The sequence below is a fragment of the Echinops telfairi genome, unplaced genomic scaffold, assembly GCF_000313985.2.
Source record: "Echinops telfairi isolate 266 unplaced genomic scaffold, ASM31398v2 ScPeMD7_18;HRSCAF=68, whole genome shotgun sequence".
In the NCBI taxonomy this organism is placed as follows: domain Eukaryota; kingdom Metazoa; phylum Chordata; class Mammalia; order Afrosoricida; family Tenrecidae; genus Echinops; species Echinops telfairi.
The window spans coordinates 302,909-319,339 of record NW_022103915.1 but is presented as its reverse complement, the minus strand read 5'-3'; the positions used below and the strand labels follow the sequence as shown (position 1 = coordinate 319,339).

The 16,431-nt window shown below is 63.4% G+C and overlaps 1 protein-coding gene across 1 annotated transcript; it reads right to left on the bottom strand.

The window, feature by feature from the left end:
- Nucleotides 1–49: 49 nt before the first annotated feature.
- Nucleotides 50–16,146, bottom strand: JAG2 (jagged canonical Notch ligand 2). Its single transcript, XM_004699139.2, has 25 exons — nucleotides 16,129–16,146; nucleotides 13,796–13,853; nucleotides 11,810–12,061; nucleotides 11,671–11,731; nucleotides 8,662–8,792; nucleotides 8,460–8,579; nucleotides 8,232–8,345; nucleotides 6,965–7,078; nucleotides 6,712–6,825; nucleotides 6,591–6,637; nucleotides 6,344–6,517; nucleotides 5,718–5,868; nucleotides 5,441–5,593; nucleotides 5,107–5,220; nucleotides 4,756–4,869; nucleotides 4,569–4,682; nucleotides 4,344–4,460; nucleotides 4,011–4,038; nucleotides 3,844–3,929; nucleotides 3,367–3,480; nucleotides 3,079–3,194; nucleotides 2,477–2,725; nucleotides 2,000–2,131; nucleotides 1,451–1,607; nucleotides 50–1,267 (listed from the first exon to the last, which is right to left on the bottom strand). The coding sequence occupies exons 1-25, from the start codon at nucleotides 16,144–16,146 to the stop codon at nucleotides 792–794; spliced, it is 3,324 nt and encodes a 1,107-aa protein (XP_004699196.2). The 3' UTR covers nucleotides 50–791.
- Between the last annotated feature and the right edge of the window lie 285 nt (nucleotides 16,147–16,431).

Below are 16,431 nucleotides of genomic sequence, written 5' to 3'. Positions count from 1 at the left end.
CCCTCCACATCACCGCCCCACCCAAGCCGCAATGAACAGAGGAGCAGCGTTCAAGGAACGAGGGAAGCCAAAACCTTTAAGTTATTAAATCAAATATACAGAGTGATTCATTTAATATGTACATATTTACAAAAATGCACTTTCACGAGGGGCGGCAGGGCCGGGGGCGAGGCAGGAGGCGGCCAGGTGCTGAGGTCGCAGGGGACGGGTCAGAGTGAAGGCACTTGTCAGGAGCCCCGCGGGGCGGAGCCACGGGAAGGTCACTTTGAAAGCACAGTGGAGGCCTCTGGGGCCGTGGGGAGCTGCAGCGGACACGGGACAGCAGGGCACCGGCCAGGGAACGGCCACAGACCACTTCAACAGAGGCGACAGCCATGGGTCCCGGCGGCACCCAAGTACCCCGCAGGCAACCATGGAACATGCTGACTGCCACCAGCCACACTGACCACCACATGTCCAGCTGACAGCCACAGGCCCCAGCCTCTAAGGTGCCCGAGCGAGGAATCAAAAGAAAGGTTCTGTAAACAGTGTCCAATATCTGGTAGCAAACACGGGATTTGGTGAGAACACAGACCCCCCACTTGGCCACCCGGAGGGGGCCACGCAGGGTGACCTTACAAAAACAGCCACTCTCCAGGGACACGCCGCTGCTTGCCACTGCCGGACCCTCACCAATAATTTATACAAGGTTAGAGAAACATAGAAAATAAACATTTGTTTTTTGCCTTTTTCTTTTTTTTACACAAAATAAAGACACTGTGAGCCCCGCTGCCCCCCGCGCGGGGCCACGCCTACTCCTTGGCAGCGTCCAGGGTGTGCTTGGCGCTCCAGACCACCCGGTTGTCCACTTTGGGGCCCGAGGCCCAGTGGGCTGGCCGTCCCGGCGCGCAGCCCGGGTCTTTGGTGCGTTTGGGGGTGAGGAACTTGTCCACCTCCAGGGAGTCCTCCTCAGGCCGGCCCAGCTCGTCGTCCTCCTCGTCCTCGCTGCCCGCGCGGCCCGCCGGCCCGGGCAGCGTCTCTGCCGCCCTGCGCGGCGGCGGCGTGAAGTTCTTGCAGGGGTAGAGCGCGTCCTTGGCCCCTCCGGCCGGCCGCTCGATGGGGTTGCGGATGGGGTTGAGCGGGGCCCACTGGTTGTTGGCGCTCTCCTCCCGCGGCAGCCGGCTCCGCTCGCGCGCTTTCCTGCGCTTGCGCGTCCACCAGACGCACACGGCGATGCAGGCCAGCCAGAGCACAACGAACGCGCTGCACAGCGCGGGCACCAGCAGGCCTGTGGGGGGGCAGCGTGTTGAGGCCCAGGCAGCCCCGAAGCCACCTGCAGGGCCCAGGGGTGAAGCAGGAGGAGATAGGTGCGGGGCATGCAGCAGACCCTGCCCGCCGGCCCAGGGGTGAGGCAGGGGCAGCTGGAAGGATCATGAAGGTTGGGGGCAGCAGACCCGCCCCGCCCCCATACCTGTGGTGGCCCCACCCAGCATGGCCGTCTCCACTTTGACCTCAGTGACGGCCAGCAGCAGGGAGCTGTTCCCCCGGTGCGTAATGGCGGCCACGATGGCGTGGGCGGCGCTCTGGACCAAGCTGCTGTCCCCTGCGTCCTGAGCAGGGCTGAAGGACTGGGGTGGGGTGGGGGCAGGACACAGGGCTGAGGGCCTTGCCTGGGGAGGCTGTGCTGTGGTTCAGCAGGGCCAGCTCTGTCAGGGGGCAGCACCCCTTCTCCGGGGCCTCCATATACCTGCTCTGCCCTTCCCCCACCCTGGCTGCAGCCCCTCAGGAAGCTGCCCCCCACCCGTGGAAGATGCTCCAGCTCTTCCTGTGAAAGATTTCCCTGCCCCACCCCCATCCCCATTCCTGGTCCCCCAGCAGGGCCCAGCATGCTTCCTGTGGGCCAGTATCAGTGGTGGGCACCTGCTGGACACAGCTTGGGCCTGAGCTACCACTGCCCCTCCTCCTACCCCACCTGCCCCCATGCTCCCATTGGGAGCCTCCTACCCTCCCCAGCACTCACCACAGCTACCTCCACAGCACTGGGCCCTGAGGGCGCCCGGGCACAGAGCAGCAGCAGCAGGCGGTCGTGGGCCACAGTCCTGGTGGCTGGCAGGGTGCGGATCCCAGCACAGATGGCGCCCACAGTGGTGCCCTGTGCAGACCCACGGCATGAGAGGAGCAGGACTCTGCCCAAGGCGGGGGGCCAGGCCAGCCAGCCCTTTCCATTCCCTGGGGCATCAGCAGGTGCAAGGTGGCTGCACTGGGGGCCCCACCTCGTGGCATTCTAAGTCCCAGGCACTGGGGAGGGCTGTCTGAGTCCCAGGGGAGTGTCCAGAGCTCGAGCAGCAGGTCCACTGCTAGCTCCAATCCAGCAGCAGCCAGAAAAGCAGACCCCAATAACAGAGATAGTGTCCTGGGTCCTGCCACCAACACACTGCACACACAGGGTTGCCCATGGGCTACGCTGGCTAAGCTCCATTGCCAGGGGCTGACTCACCGGGGGCACTTGGTCTCGGTTGAAGTGCAGTGTGAGGCGGGCACAGTTGCTGTCCAGGTGGCCGGAGTGTGGCAGGCAGAGTGTGCTGGGTGGGAGGGGCTCCTCGGGGCCGCACTCCCCCCAGGCCGCACAGGGTGGCTGCAGGCACTGGCCTGGCGCCTTCTCCTGGCATCTCTGCCCTAGCGGGCACTGGGCACTCAGGACATCAGGCTGACTGGTCAGCAGGCAGGGCTTCCACCCGCACCATACCTGGGACAGGCACGGCACGAGCATGGCACAGTGGCACAGACCACAGCCCAGGTCAGTACTCCTGGCTGCTCACCCGCCAGCCCCGCCTCAGGGCCCAGGCTGCGTGCTTCCCCATCGGAATGGCCCCTGGGGGCCAGAAGGAGTGGGGAGCCCCGCAAGGCACAAGCCTCTGGGTCTGAACACTACTGCCCTAGCCCAGCCTGTCTCCCCAGGCCAGGAAGGAGGGTCAGGGTTACGACAAATGCGCACACCATCAGGTAGACTGAAGTCAGACGTGGGCAAGGAGGCACTGCCAACGGGCAACCACCCTCCAGGGTCCAGTGTGGGCTGGGGTGAGGGCAGAGGGCCCGCACCTTGCTGCAGTCCCGATGGCCATCCAGGCAGTGACAGCTGTTACAGTCCTCCAGCCAGGAGCTCCCGTGGGGGAAGGGGGTACCCCGAGACCAGCAGGACCGCCCGAACCCGATTACTGCAGGAGAAGGCAGATTAGTACCCACCCAATAGTCAGTTCCCCCTCTACCCCACCCCATCATGAGCAGGCCCTGCCAGACATAGCCCAGCCCCCTTCACCGGGTATGCCCACCCTCCAGCAGCTGTGGACCCCATGGCCCTCCTGCCTGGCACACTCCCACCCGGCCCACCTTCCTGGCACCGTGGGCCATCCCGACCAGGTGGGCAGCTGCAGCGGTAGCCATTGATCTCATCCACGCACGTGGCCCCATAGGCGCAGGGTGAGGACTGACAGTCGTCGATGTCTGTGGGGAGTCAGGGCTCAGCAGCCAACAACGGCAGGTGAGGGTGGCCTCGGTTCACCTGCCAGCGGGCCCCGGAGCTCCAGCTCCCAGGGAGAAAGACTGGGCTTCCTCCTCCTGTAAACAGTTACAGTCTCGAACCCGACAGGGGACGCTATAAGTCAGCACTGACTCCTTGGCAGTGAGTGGGTTTTGCTTGGTGCCTGCCCTGCCCTGCCCTGTCCTGCATGGGAGGAGCCTCGGTGGAGGTCTCAGGGAAGCCTGCCTGAGGGTCCAGGAAGAGGCACCCTGGTCTTCACTGAGGCTACAGGCTGCAAAGCCCAAGGGTGTGCAGAGTGGACCCCCGCCCAGGGGCCGGCCACTCACTGATGCGGCAGTCAGGGCCAGCGAAGCCAGGCGCACACTCGCAGCGGAACCAGTTAATGCCGTCGACGCAGACACCGCCATTGTAGCTGCGGGGGAGAGGGTGAGCTTCAGTGAGGGTCTGCTGTGCCAGCAAGGCCCGTGGCACCCCACCACTGGCAGCCACTCACCAGGGCAGTGGGTTGCAGTCGTTGGTGTCTGGGTTTGAGGAGGGAGTAACAGAGTGATCATTCCAGCAGCTGCCCGCCCAGCCAGCCACCTGCACCACCAATGCCAGAGCGGAAGGGGGGGGGGGCGCAAGGGGGAGCTGGGAGGAGTGGGGAGGGCTTCTGGAAGGAAGCAGCCCTGATCGAGGGAAGTAGGAGGTGGCGGTGAGGCTGGGAGAGGAGGGGAGGGGTCTTCATGGGGGTGAAGGGCTGTGTTCGGCAGGTAGCCGCGGCTGGCAGTCAGCAGCTGCAGGTCCCCCACCACACCCACACCAGCCCCCCTGCCTCCGGCCTCACTGTGGGTGCAGGTTCGGCCCTCCCAGCCGTCCCGGCAAATGCAGGAGAAGGAGTCCCCGCTGCCCACACAGGTGCCACCGTTCATGCAGGGGTTGGGCAGACAGCTGCTGTTCTCAGCTTCAGAGGGCAGAGAGAGAGGACTGGTCAGTCAGCCGGGGCAGGCCCTGCTCACTGGGAGCCCCAGGGCTCAGAGTGGGTTGGGGTGTCCGGGCCAGCCCGTCTTACCGATGGTGCAGGTGCTGCCCTTCCAGCCCGGGAGGCAGTCACAGCGGAAGGTATCCCCACTGTCGTAGCAGGTGCCTCCGTTGCTGCAGGTGTAGAGGTCACACTGGAACTCCCCTGTGGACACAGGGGTCTCAGCAGGTGGGCGGGCAGGCGGTGGCCCGTAGGGGCGCGAAGGCAGGGCACTCACGAGAGTGGCAGCTCTTGCCCTTCCAGCCGCCGTCGCAGGCACAGTGGAAGTCGTTGACCAGATCGAAGCAGCGGCCACGGCTGTGGCAGGGGTCGGGGGAGCAGTCGTCTAGGTCTAAGGGGAGCGTGCGCGTCAGCGGGCGGCAGTGGAGCTCAGGAGGGCTGCCTGGGAGGGGGTGCCCACCGGAGCTGGGCCAAGGACAGACAGAGGGCCGGGTGGGGAGTGTGGGCAGCGGGAGCAGGCCTAGCTGCAGCACCCCAGAGGGGTGGTGGCCCAACACATGAGTAGGTAGCCTCCCCCCCACCAAGCCCCAGTCTGGGGCACCATCCGCCCCTGTCCCCCCCCACTCACTGATGTCACAGAACTCGCCCTCCCAGCCGCTGGGGCAGAAGCACCGGAAGGCGTCCACCTCGTCAATGCAGGTGCCCCCGTTGTGGCATGGCTGGCCCAGGCAGTCATCAATGTCTGCAGGGGCCAGGCATGTGGGCAGGGGCCAGGAGGTGCTGCACCACCACCCCACCCACAGCCCCGCCCACAAGTCCCCACACCTCCTCTCCACCACCTCCATTCATAGCCCCATCCATGGGTCTCCCCCACCCCGCTGCACCCCTATTCGCAGCCCGCAGCCCAGTGTACGACCCCATCCACAGTACGTCACCACCCTGCGCACTGCCCACCCACTCACTCTCATGGCAATAAGCACCGGTGAAGCCACTGTCGCACACGCAGGAGAAGTTGCCACCTGGCTGGCTGATGCAGTGCCCGTGAGGGCCACACACGCCACTGGGCACAGCACCAGGCACCCGGGGACCCGCTTCGAGGCCACAGCCATCAATCACTGCAGCACAGGAGTGGGCTGGGTCAGCTGCGCCCTGCAGCCAGCATCCCTCCTATGGCCCTCCTAGCCCCACCCCACAGTCCCCTCATTAGGCCCCGCCCCAGCCCCGCCCCCGCAGTCCCACCTTGGCAGGCCCCGCCAGGGCACGGCTCCCTAGGCACAGAGCAGTTTTTGCCGCCAAAGTCGTCAGGGCATGCGCAGTAATAGTCGCCCTCCAGGGTGTAACAGCGGGCTCCGCTCTGACAGGGGCTGGGGTCACACAGGTCCACACCCACCTGTTGGCCCAAGTGTCTGTAAGGACCCAGCTGGGGGGTCCAAAGACAGGCCAGCTCCATGGCTGGCAAACATGCAGGCAGCCAAGCCCCTGGGAACCAGCCACCCCAGGCGGCAGGTCAGCGGCGGGAGACCCTCCAGGGCCTGAGCCTTCTTTGCCCTGGTCCCCTGCAGGCAGCAAGGCCAGAGCCCTACTGCCCCTCTATCCTGGTCTCTCAGAGCCAGCCAAAGGTTGCCGGCCAAGGCTGGACCTGTCCTCATGACAGGAGCCCACTGGGCACAGCAGCATCCACCCTGAAACCCTCCAAGGCCTGAGGGAGTAGACCAGTGTCCACCTGGCAGCAATGAGGCTCAGAGGTCCCCAGGAGGAGGCCTGCCCAGGCAGACAAGAAGACTCGCACAAAAGCAGCTGCCCCCACCCCCACCCAAGCCTCCAGGCCCGTCACACAGTCTGTTCCTCGGTCCTGTGTCCCTCACCTCACAGAGGGGCCCAGACAGACCCTTGGGGCAATGGCAGCGGAAGCCGTCCACGAGGTCCTGGCAGAGGCCACCGCCCCGGCATGGGCCACTGGCACATTCGTCCCACTCCAGCTCGCAGTGCCGGCCGCTGAAGCCTCGAGGGCACACACACTGGTACCCGCTGACCAGGTCCTGTAGTGAGTGGGGTCAGTGAGGCGACCTGTGTGGGGGACCCCCAACCCCCAGACCGCCGGCCTTGCCTCACCTTGCAGGTTCCGCCATGCTGACACTGCCCTCGACAGTCGTTGATGTCTGGGGATAGAGGGGGAGTCACGTGGAGAGCCCGGGGCCCCAGCCCTGCCCCCTGCACCCCACCCCATACTAACTGATGTGGCAGTTGGTGCCCTTCCAGCCCGGGAGGCAATCACAGTAATAGCCACCAATCAGGTTTTTGCAAGAAAAAGCGTTAAGGCACGGCTTCCCTTCACATTCATTGGCGTCTGCGGACGAGACAAGGGGAAAAAACTGGGCAGGGGCACCCCACACCGCAGCAGCAGCAGCAGCAGCAGCAGCAGCAGCAGCAGCAGCAGCAGCTCAGCCTCACATGCACTGGCACTGCACCCCCGCGGGGGGCCTTACCCAGCTGACACGTGGACCCCACCCACTGCTCGGGACAGATGCACTCGAAGCCATCCACCTGGTCCACACAGGTCCCTCCCGCTGCACACGGGTTCGACGCACACTCATCAATGTCTGCAGAGGAGAAAGGGAACAGTATGTGGGCATCCGCATGGGGGCAGGGCCTTGAGTAACAGGCAGGCCTGGGGGCGGGGCTGCAAAGAGGTGCTGGTCAGGGAGCGGACGAGGGTCCACTCGGAGATGGGGGGCTTGGGGTTGCAGGGGAACAAGGGGCAGGTGGGAGGACCACCGGGGTGTTATGAGTGATGACACACAGAGATGGGGCATGGGAGGGTTGTACATGTGTGAGATCTCATGGGTGCAGGGCCTCCTGTGGCCCAGGACAAGCCTATGAAGGCCTAAGCAGGGTGTCAACTCAATTAAAACGTGGGCCATTTAGCGTAAAAGGCAAGATTCACGCGGGCCACATCACATTGACAAATTTTGTTAAATTTATATTTTGAAGTGAGGATTCAGGAATATGGATAGGATAATTAAAATACTATATAATTGCTTTTATTGAAATATTTACTTTATTTAATGTATTTATAAAACTAAAATTATTATTTTTTACCCGAAACTTGCCAGCGCTTTCCTCCTACTAGTTTGCACTTACCTCGTATGTTGTGACCGGAAAATATAACAAAGTCACTAATAAAAAACACACAATGTTGGACAGCTGACAAACGTGATGCACAATCTTAATGACTTCCCTCTAAAAATGTTAACTAGCGCTGCCGCTAGGGATGATTCCTAACAGCACAACTCAGAGCTCTCCTTTTAACCTTTTCCCTATTGGGATCTGTTCACATTACATGACACTGAGAGTGGCAGACATATCGCTTCCAAACGTCACTGGAACTGGTCAGCGTGTTTATACATGTCCACAGGCCCCCAGGAAAGGCACTGAGCCACGTGTATACTCATCTTCAGTAGTTAAAGAGTTAACGAGGGAATTGTGTGTTCGGTATTGCCTTGATCTCCCCTAAGCGCTATTTGCTTCATAACAATTTTTTCTATTTTCATGTTATTGCAGAGTATCACGCACCACAAAAAATTACCTCCGGGGCCGCCAGTTTGATACCCCCGGCCTAGAGCTTCCAGGGAAGGCGACAATGATTCAGACCTGGCAGCCTCATAGGACCATGGCCAGGGCCTTGTGGGGGCAGCCCAGCGGACACGCCCCTCCCCTCCCAGCCCTCCACCCAGGCATGCGCAAGGCACTCACCAAGGGCGCAGGTGGGCCCACTCCAGCCCGAGGGGCAATGGCACTCGAAGCCGGAAGACACCTCGTGGCAAGCGCCCCCGTTGGCACAGGGGTTGGAGGCGCAGGCGTGCTCAGCTAGGAGGCCAGGACAGGGTGGTGGGTGGAGGACCCAGATGCAGCCCGGCCCTGCCCACAAGCCCCCCTCCCCCCCACGCCCCCCCCCCTGTACAGCCCCTACCACGGACATACCCCGCTCGCAGTTCTTGCCAGAGTAGCCGTCTGGGCATGCGCAGAGGTATTGGTCGGGCTCCGCATTGATGCATGTGCCGCCGTTGATGCAGGGACGGTGGTTCCCGCAGTAGTTGAGATCTGTGGGCCAGGGGCTTCATCAGGCCTGCTGCTGCCCCGGCTGGCCCTACACCCCCCCCATGCCCTGCACCCCATACCCCACCTTTGTCGCAGAGCAGGCCACCCCAGTTGGTGTCGCAGGTGCACTGCCAGGGCTCCACGCAGCTGCCATGCACACAGCCAGGGTAGGACAAGCACTCGTCACAGAACTTGCCCTGCCAGCCGTAGTTGCACCTGGTAGGAGGAGGCAGTGAAGCCCACGGGTGCAGAGACACCCACAGGAGCCAGCAGGCGGCCTGGGCCTTTGAACTGGGTGGGCCCTGGGCCAGGCAGCCTGACTGTCACTGCACTTCCCGGCCGCCCCAGCTGTGGCATCAGTTCTCTCTGGCTATTTTGGGACTCGACCATAGCAGGGGCCCGCAGGCAGGCGCCAGGAAAGGCAGGCTTTGCCGGGACCCAGGCAGGCCCGCACCAGTTCACACAGGCCAAATGCTGCCAGGACCAGGCAACACAGGGGTCTAGGCAGGCAAGGGGGGGGGGAGAGGCGGGTTCCAGCCCTGCCTTCGTGGCCTTGGGTACAGCGTGTGACCTTGTCCATAACTCAAGGGCAGAAGCCTTTCTCTGCCCACAAGCCCCAGAAGTTGACGTCTTTCCCAGATGCCTACACAGACCCCTCATGGCTGCCCCAGGATAGTGGTGCCTGGACCAGACAAGGGCAATTCTGGACCCCATGCTGGGGCACTCCAGCCCCACCTTGCCAAGTATCTCTGCTCCAGGCACCAGGACCCCAGAGGCCCAGGCTGTCATCCAAGTCCAGTCCTGCCCCAGCCCTTGGCCAGTGTCCCTCGGGGAAGTCCAGTGGGAGGGGCAGCAGGCAGCAGGGCAGACAGGGCTCTGAGGTCCACAGGGCAATGAGCAGAGGGCAGGGCCAGCAAACCCGGGTTCTACAAGCTGGACAGAGCGCCTGGTTTCTGGACAGAACCCCAGAAGCTCTGTTGTCCAGAGCGCCCAAGTCGTGCCGGACAGAATGACATCAGACGACGTCACTTCCATGCCGCCCCACCCGCCCCCACGTGAATTTATTTTTGTCAAAGGGAAAGCCGCGGCCCTTCCTGAGCAGCCAGCCCCTCGGCCAGCAAACGAAGGGCCTGGACGTGGGGAAACCGAGGCTGGTGAGCGGGCAGGCGGACAGACAGGCCTCCTGCAGGGTGGATCCGGCTTGAGGGCCTCCCTCTCAAGAGACCAGCCTCCAACTGACAGCTGGGGAGCCCGGGGCAGCTTCGGGAGGGCTCTGAAGCGCCTTGGTCACCCAGCAATGGAGCTCAGGCGCCGACTCCCCAGGGGATGCTCCCAACCCCGGGTGGGGCAGCACACCCGCCTGCCCCCCCCTCCCCCCCCCAGCAGCAGGAAGGCAGGGCCATCTCCGCAGCATCCGGTGGGGCTGAAACCGGAGCAGGCAGCAGCTGGACCTGCCCACTGGGCGGGCGCGGAAACTGGTGGGCGGGGCTCACCATGCCTCCTCTCCCAGGCCCTGGGCAGGGGCCAGGCTTGGGGCTTCCTCCCCCATGGGCATTCCAGCTCCTGGCTCTGCCCAGGACTGCAAGCCCCCGACTAGCTGCATACTGCACAAGCGGCCAACTGGGGTCCTGGAGGGCTGGGCAGCACCCACTGCGCTCACTCTGGGGGTCAAAGCCATGCCCACTGGGTTTGGGTCTCACCCAAGTACTTGGGGGGCAGGCAAGCCCCACCAACTGGGCTTGCAGGGAGGATGGATAGAGTTGAGGCCCGCACCGAGCTCACTGAGTAACTATGAGGGGTGGGGGGACTGAGCCCTGACCCACTGAGCCCCACCCACTAGGCTCACCTTGGGGGAGTGTATGGGGACCAGGCCCAGTACTTAATTGGTGTTGGGGGTAGGAGCATGGGGAGGGGTTAGCTCTGCCCACTATGCTTACTAAAGGGAAGTCAAGCCGCACCCTACCGAGCCCACCTCACTGTAGTCACTGAGATGGGGCTGGCCTCAGCCCACCTCACTCACAGAGGTGCATCCGGTTTCCCTCACACCCACCACTCCCCTCCATCTAGCCGCCCTTCCTGGGGCTCACCCTGAGGACTTCCTTTGGGACTCTGCCCAGTTCTACAGCCCCCATCCCCCACCTTCCAGCTGCCCTCCCATCACTCCCTCCTTGCCTCCCCTCCCCTCCTCACCACCCGATGAGGAGAGAACAGGGGTCAGGGAAGACCTCAAGCCTGTCAGCCAGAGGCGCTGGCCACTGAAGATAGCAGGGGTGAGGCACTGGGCATTGGCTATCTTTGGAGGAGGCCAGGCGTGCACCTGTCTGCCCCAGCCAGGGACTTCAAGACCTCTGCCCATCAAAGCTGCCCAACAGCACATTATAGCCACTACTTCTTTGGCATCTCCCAGGGTGTCAGGGAGGGCCCCAAAGAGGACACGGACGCGCCAGCCCTGCCCCTTCTCTCACCCGCATTAAGTCCCATCATCCCGCACTCAGCCCTACAGGGTGCACTTGGCCCTATGGGGTGCAGCAGCAAAGCACTCGGCTGCTAGCTGCAAGGTCCCAGGATGGCAGCCCTCGCTATCTTTCGGGGCCTGGTGTGAGCCAGCCTCCACTCAGCCTCACCACCACATGTCCCCAAAGCCCTCTGTTCCCCGAGAGTGCAGGGCCCACCACCTCCCACCTGCCAGATGCAGCCCCTCTCTGACCCCAACCCTCCAGGGCCCTCCTGCTCGAACTGGAAGAACAGGCCTCTTTGCCTGGCCTCCCATATGCCTCCTCTCACTGAGGTGCCCTTCTGCCTTTTGGGGGGAGGGTCTATGCTCCTGCGGGGTATACCCCAACCTGAACCCCCACACACTCTAGGGGCTCGAGGCCTTCCCTTGTTGTGTGCCCTCCATGCCCCCGCCCCATTGCCCTCCATCTGGGAGCTCAAGGTCTCCACCAGGGTGGTACATCCCTGCCTCTTCCCCCCACCCCCACCCCATCCCACCCCCAGCAACCTGCCTTGCAGTTCAGGCCCCCACTGAGAACCGACCTCAAACCCCAGGCTGGCCCCTCACTGCATAGGAGGTGGCAGTGCAGGGTGCACTCACCTGCACTCCCCGGGCTCCTTGCATCCCCCGTGGAGCAGGTTGCAACCTTGCTTGCACACGGCTGTGGACAGAGGAGAGGCGGCTGCAGCTCAGACCCTCGAGCTCAGCAGTCCTTGCGTACTGCCCACTGGCCCCTCACCTTCCTTGCACTCTTTGCCCATCCAGCCGTCCAAGCAGGCCTTGTTGCCGTACTGGTCGCAGGTGTAGTGGCCAACGAAGTCATTGCGCGGCCTGCAGAACTTGTTGCAGGTGGTGCTGTAGTAGTTCTCATCGCAGCGCACGCGGATCTGCAGCTCCAGGTGGGCCACGTGCCCGCTGAAGTGCAGGCTCTTCCAGCGATCCTCCGGGTTGATCATACCGGCGTGCCACACCCGCTCAATCAGCAGCTCCTCTTGGGGGGCGGGGAGAGAGTCAGCCTGCCGGGCACCCCAGCCAAGAACTCCGCCCTCGGGGTGCACACAGCCAGGGACCCACTGGGCTTGCCCAGACCTCCCACCCCGTGTGGATGGGGAGACCTGCAGAGGGCAGAACTGAGCTACACTGGGGGGACAAGAGAGGGGCAGGGCCCAGCTCTTCCAACTGAATCAGGGGCCCCTGGGGGTAAGTCCGGAAGAGGACATGGGGTCCTAGAACTTCCACCCTCCCAATCTGGACAGAGCCCCCTCCGCCTCGGCCTGCCCTCCTTGTGCCCACCAGGCCCAGCCGCTGTTCTGCATGGCCTGGGCAGGAAAGTGGCCTCGGGAGCCCACCACAGTCTGGGGTGTCCTTGTCTCTCCTGGATTCTACCACCTCTCCTGCCAGGCCTAGAGGACCACATGCTGTCCCCAACCTCTGCCCTCTGCTGTCTTTCCACCTGTGCTCACCACTCTCCCTCTCCCCATCACCTGTGCCCACTCAGGTACCCTGCCCACCCCTTGCCCACACAGCTGCGGTCCAGGAACCCCTCTGCCCTTCACTTTGAACCACTCTCTATGGAGTCAGTCAAGCAGTGTCCATCCATTGCTTGGATCTGTGTGGATCAGAAAAGGCAAGGAGACCTCTCTTCAGAGTCACCTGCACTGGGCGACAAGGACCTGATGCCTGGCCACCCCTGTACCAGGTAAGCTCCCCTTCATAAAAGGCTGGTGAACCTCAGACAGCTCCTCATGCCCTCGCACTCAGACCCCCACCCCCAAGCCCCCACCACCACACTCCTGCCCCCAAACCCCCACTCCCACCCCAAGACCCCCAGACCAATACCCAGAGCCCAGGCTCCACCCTCAGAGCCCAGAGCCCACCCTCGAAGCCCAGACCCCCACTCCCAGCACCCAGGCCCTACCAGGCCTGAAGGACACAACAGTTGCTTCTCCAGCCTCACCCCTGCCTCCACTCCCATGGACACCTCTCTGTCCCAAGGCACTCCATGTCTGCCCAGCGCTGGAACACCATCTGCCCATGTACCCACCTCTATCCCTGACCACTCCCCTCACCCACAGCCTCAGGAGTGGCCAGAATCCAGACCTCTTGACACCTTCAGAGCCACCCCAGGCCAAGACTCCTACTGGCCTGGCCACACAGTGGCCTCTTCCTTCACTGTCCCCACCTTGGCTCTTGGTATGGTTGCCCCGGCACTCACACCAGAGGGAAGGCCAGCCTCCTCATGGAGGCCCCAAGGCCTCTAGGTTCTGACCCTGCTCCCCAAACGGCCACACCTGCTCCTGCCTCAAGGTCTTTGCATGTGCTGGTCAGCACATCCGAGGTTCCCACACCACCAGAAACCCTGGCCTCCTCCCAGGACAACCTGGGCACAAGCAGTGTCCTGTGAGGAGCCACACAGGCCCACATTTCAGGAGAGGAGATAGAGCCTCTGAAGGCATGACTTCCACTTCAGGTCTGAAGAACATGCCCAGCCAGACAAGCACAGAAACCGGTCAGGAGGGTGGTTCAGACACCACAGGGCTTCCCAGCAGCCAGGGCAAAAAGGGAACTGCGCACTTGCTCCGGGATGAGGCTGCTTCCTGGCACAGTGGCCTCTGTGCCAGTCCAGGACCAGGACCAGCCAGGAGGCATCTGGAGGCCAAGGGGAGCCAGCTGCCCAGTGCCCTGAGGGAGGCCCTGTCGGCACTGCCCCCGCCCGGCTACTCACCATCTGGGCTGGTGGTGTTGTCCCAGTCCCAGGCCTCCACGATGAGGGTGAAGGACCGCTGTGGACGTGACACAGAGAGGGCTGATCAGAGGCCTGCGGCCCTGCCCGCCACACCCGGGACCTGGCTCCCCTCTCCCAGAGCCTCAACCCTGCAGCCTCTGTCTCTCAGGCTCTGAGCTCTCTTGCCAGCCAAAGACCCCCTCTCTCCCTGCCCCATCCCATCAGGTGGGAGATAGAGGCCATATCTCCAGGCCTATGGGTACAGGGAGCTGAGCTGCTCACACACCCCCAGACCAGCCTTGAGCCAGAGAAGGGCCTGGGACCAGGAGGTGCCAATTGGAAACCCCTACAGCTAGCTGGGGATGGGCTCACGGTGGGCAACACTAGATCCTGCTTCCAGTCCCCGCCCCCTCAGGGTCACCCTCAACTAAGACTGTTCTGCTCCCATAAGAGCTGCCTCTGGCAGAGACCACCTACCCCGCCCCCCTACCATACCTGGGCCTCCTGCCCATCCAAGCACCCCTCTCCTCACCCTCCTTGTCCACCCCCACACCCCCACCCCCGTAAGTATATAGTACTTTCCACACAAGAGCACAGAGGGGCCACAGTGCACACTCGGGCACAAAGTGGCTGGCCCTCACAGGCCATCTGGCCCCCGGGACCCAGGCAGCCATGATGGCTGATGCTGTCAGCCTGTCGCCCCAGCAACCTAAGGGCCTGGCCTGCTTGCCCGCCAGCAAAGTAACCTGAGCTCGCTGGCCTGGCCTGGGAGCTTCACTCACAGGCCCATGGACAGCAGGAGGGGTAGCAGCACAGCCTAGTCACCACCCATGGCCCCACTGCCCACAGACCAACTGACCACAACTTCATTGTCAAAAGAGCCACTGTCCACAGACCCATGCCCACGGCCCCACTGTTCATAGCCCCACCACCCACAGCCTCACTGTCCACAGCCCCACTGTTTGCAATCACGGCCCACGGCCCCACTGCCCATGGGCCCCAGCAGTCCTGGCAACCATCCCACAGAGCCTGGCTCCCCAACTGGGGACGACAGGCAGGGCTAGACCTGACCTCTGGGTCCTGCCCCAGGGTATAAGGCCTCAGATTACTCATGACCTGGTGGGCCCAGCGCAGGCCCTCACATCCTAGTGGTCTTCTGCACCCACCCCACCTGCTGCCCCCAGGGAGACTGACTCCTGGACCAGCCCTTGGACTCCCCTGCTGCCCTCACCTCGAGATGAACCTCTTCCTCAGACCCCACAACCGCCCTGTCAGCTTCACTGACCTACACCTACCTGAGACCCCGAGAAGGCGGCCTCCCTCTCCCACTGGGCCTCTCGGCCCACTCCCTGCCACCCTGCCCCACAGCCCCTGAGCCAAGTGCACAGGAACCCAGACACGCTGAGGAAGCCGCCACAGGTCCCCACCACTCAGCCCTTTGCTGCCCCTTCTCTGGACCTTTGCCCCTCGCTGGCCCACCCCACACGCAGCCTCCCATCCGCCCCCAGGAGTGTGCACTGCCCTCCCCTCGGCCTAGCCTGCCGCTCTCAGCCACCACCACCCCGCCCCCCAGTCCAGCCCTCCCCGGGACCCTGGAGCTGCTGCAGCAGCACCTGGCTCCCTCTAGGGCTGTGTTCCTTGACCTGCTTGTCTGCCCACTCATTTACTCCTTCGCTCCTTCATCCAAGTAGCACGTGGCCTGCGCAACTTGCTGCTGGGGCTGTGCCTCCACGCCTGGCACCAAGGGGAAATAGGCCACGGGGTAGGAAGAGGCAGCCAGGAGCTTCCCGTGTGACAGGGAGCAGGTGCCTCCCCACCATGCTGGAGGCCGGACATGAGGCAGTTGAGGGCAGGAAGCAGTGTGCTTTCTGGGATTTCAACCAGGAAGGCTACATAGCAGCCCAGAGGTGGTGACAAGGGGCAGCAAGGGATTCATGGGGACATGGGTCAGAGGGGTTCAGGCGGGCACAGGGCAGAGAGGTTCAGGGAGCCGGGAGCCAGTGGATCACAGCCAGCTCCTGCCCCCGCCCCTTGAGCTGCAGAGATGATAAGATAGAAGTGGACAGGGCTGGGCTCTTCTACGTGTGGGCACAGGGGTGCCAGGCCAGGGGCACAGGTGCAGGGATGCCCACTGCCAGGGCCTGACCACATGGGACACAGTCTGCTCCCACCCAGAGCAGCCCCGACAGGGCAGTGCAGCCTTTGACGCCCCTCGGGGGCCACACCTGGGCTCTGGGGCCAGCAGGGAGTGCCTCTTGGCTCCCAGGAGACCCCACGCCAGTCTGGCAGGTAGGGTTACCATCATCTTCACCAGAGCCCAGGGCTCCGGTTACCTGCTCCCGCAGGGACATGCACCACCCGCCAGCTGGGCTCCTCACACCTGGGCGACAGGGAGCCCTCATGAGTGAACCTGAGCCAGCACAGGGAGGGGGGCAGGGGGTGCTCTGCTGGGCACCCTGGCTCCCATCCCTGCTGGGCGCCCTGGCCTCCCTGCAGCACCTGGAGCCTGTCTTCCTCTAGGACTCAGTTTCCCCTCCTCTCTGCCCGTCCAGTCTCCCGACGAGGCACCATCCATAGGACGTGAGGGCTAGGGCAGGGCTGCCGCTCTAAGAGGGAGGGAGGGAGGGAGAGAGGGA

Excerpts from the sequence above, each read along its gene's own strand:
- JAG2 (XM_004699139.2), bottom strand. Across the intron at positions 7,079-8,231 it reads TGGGCCCACCTGCGCCCTTG|ACATTGATGAGTGTGCGTCG; the intron begins GTGAGTGCCTTG and ends TCTCCTCTGCAG. Across the intron at positions 1,608-1,999 it reads GTGCTGTGGAGGTAGCTGTG|TCCTTCAGCCCTGCTCAGGA; the intron begins GTGAGTGCTGGG and ends ACCCCACCCCAG.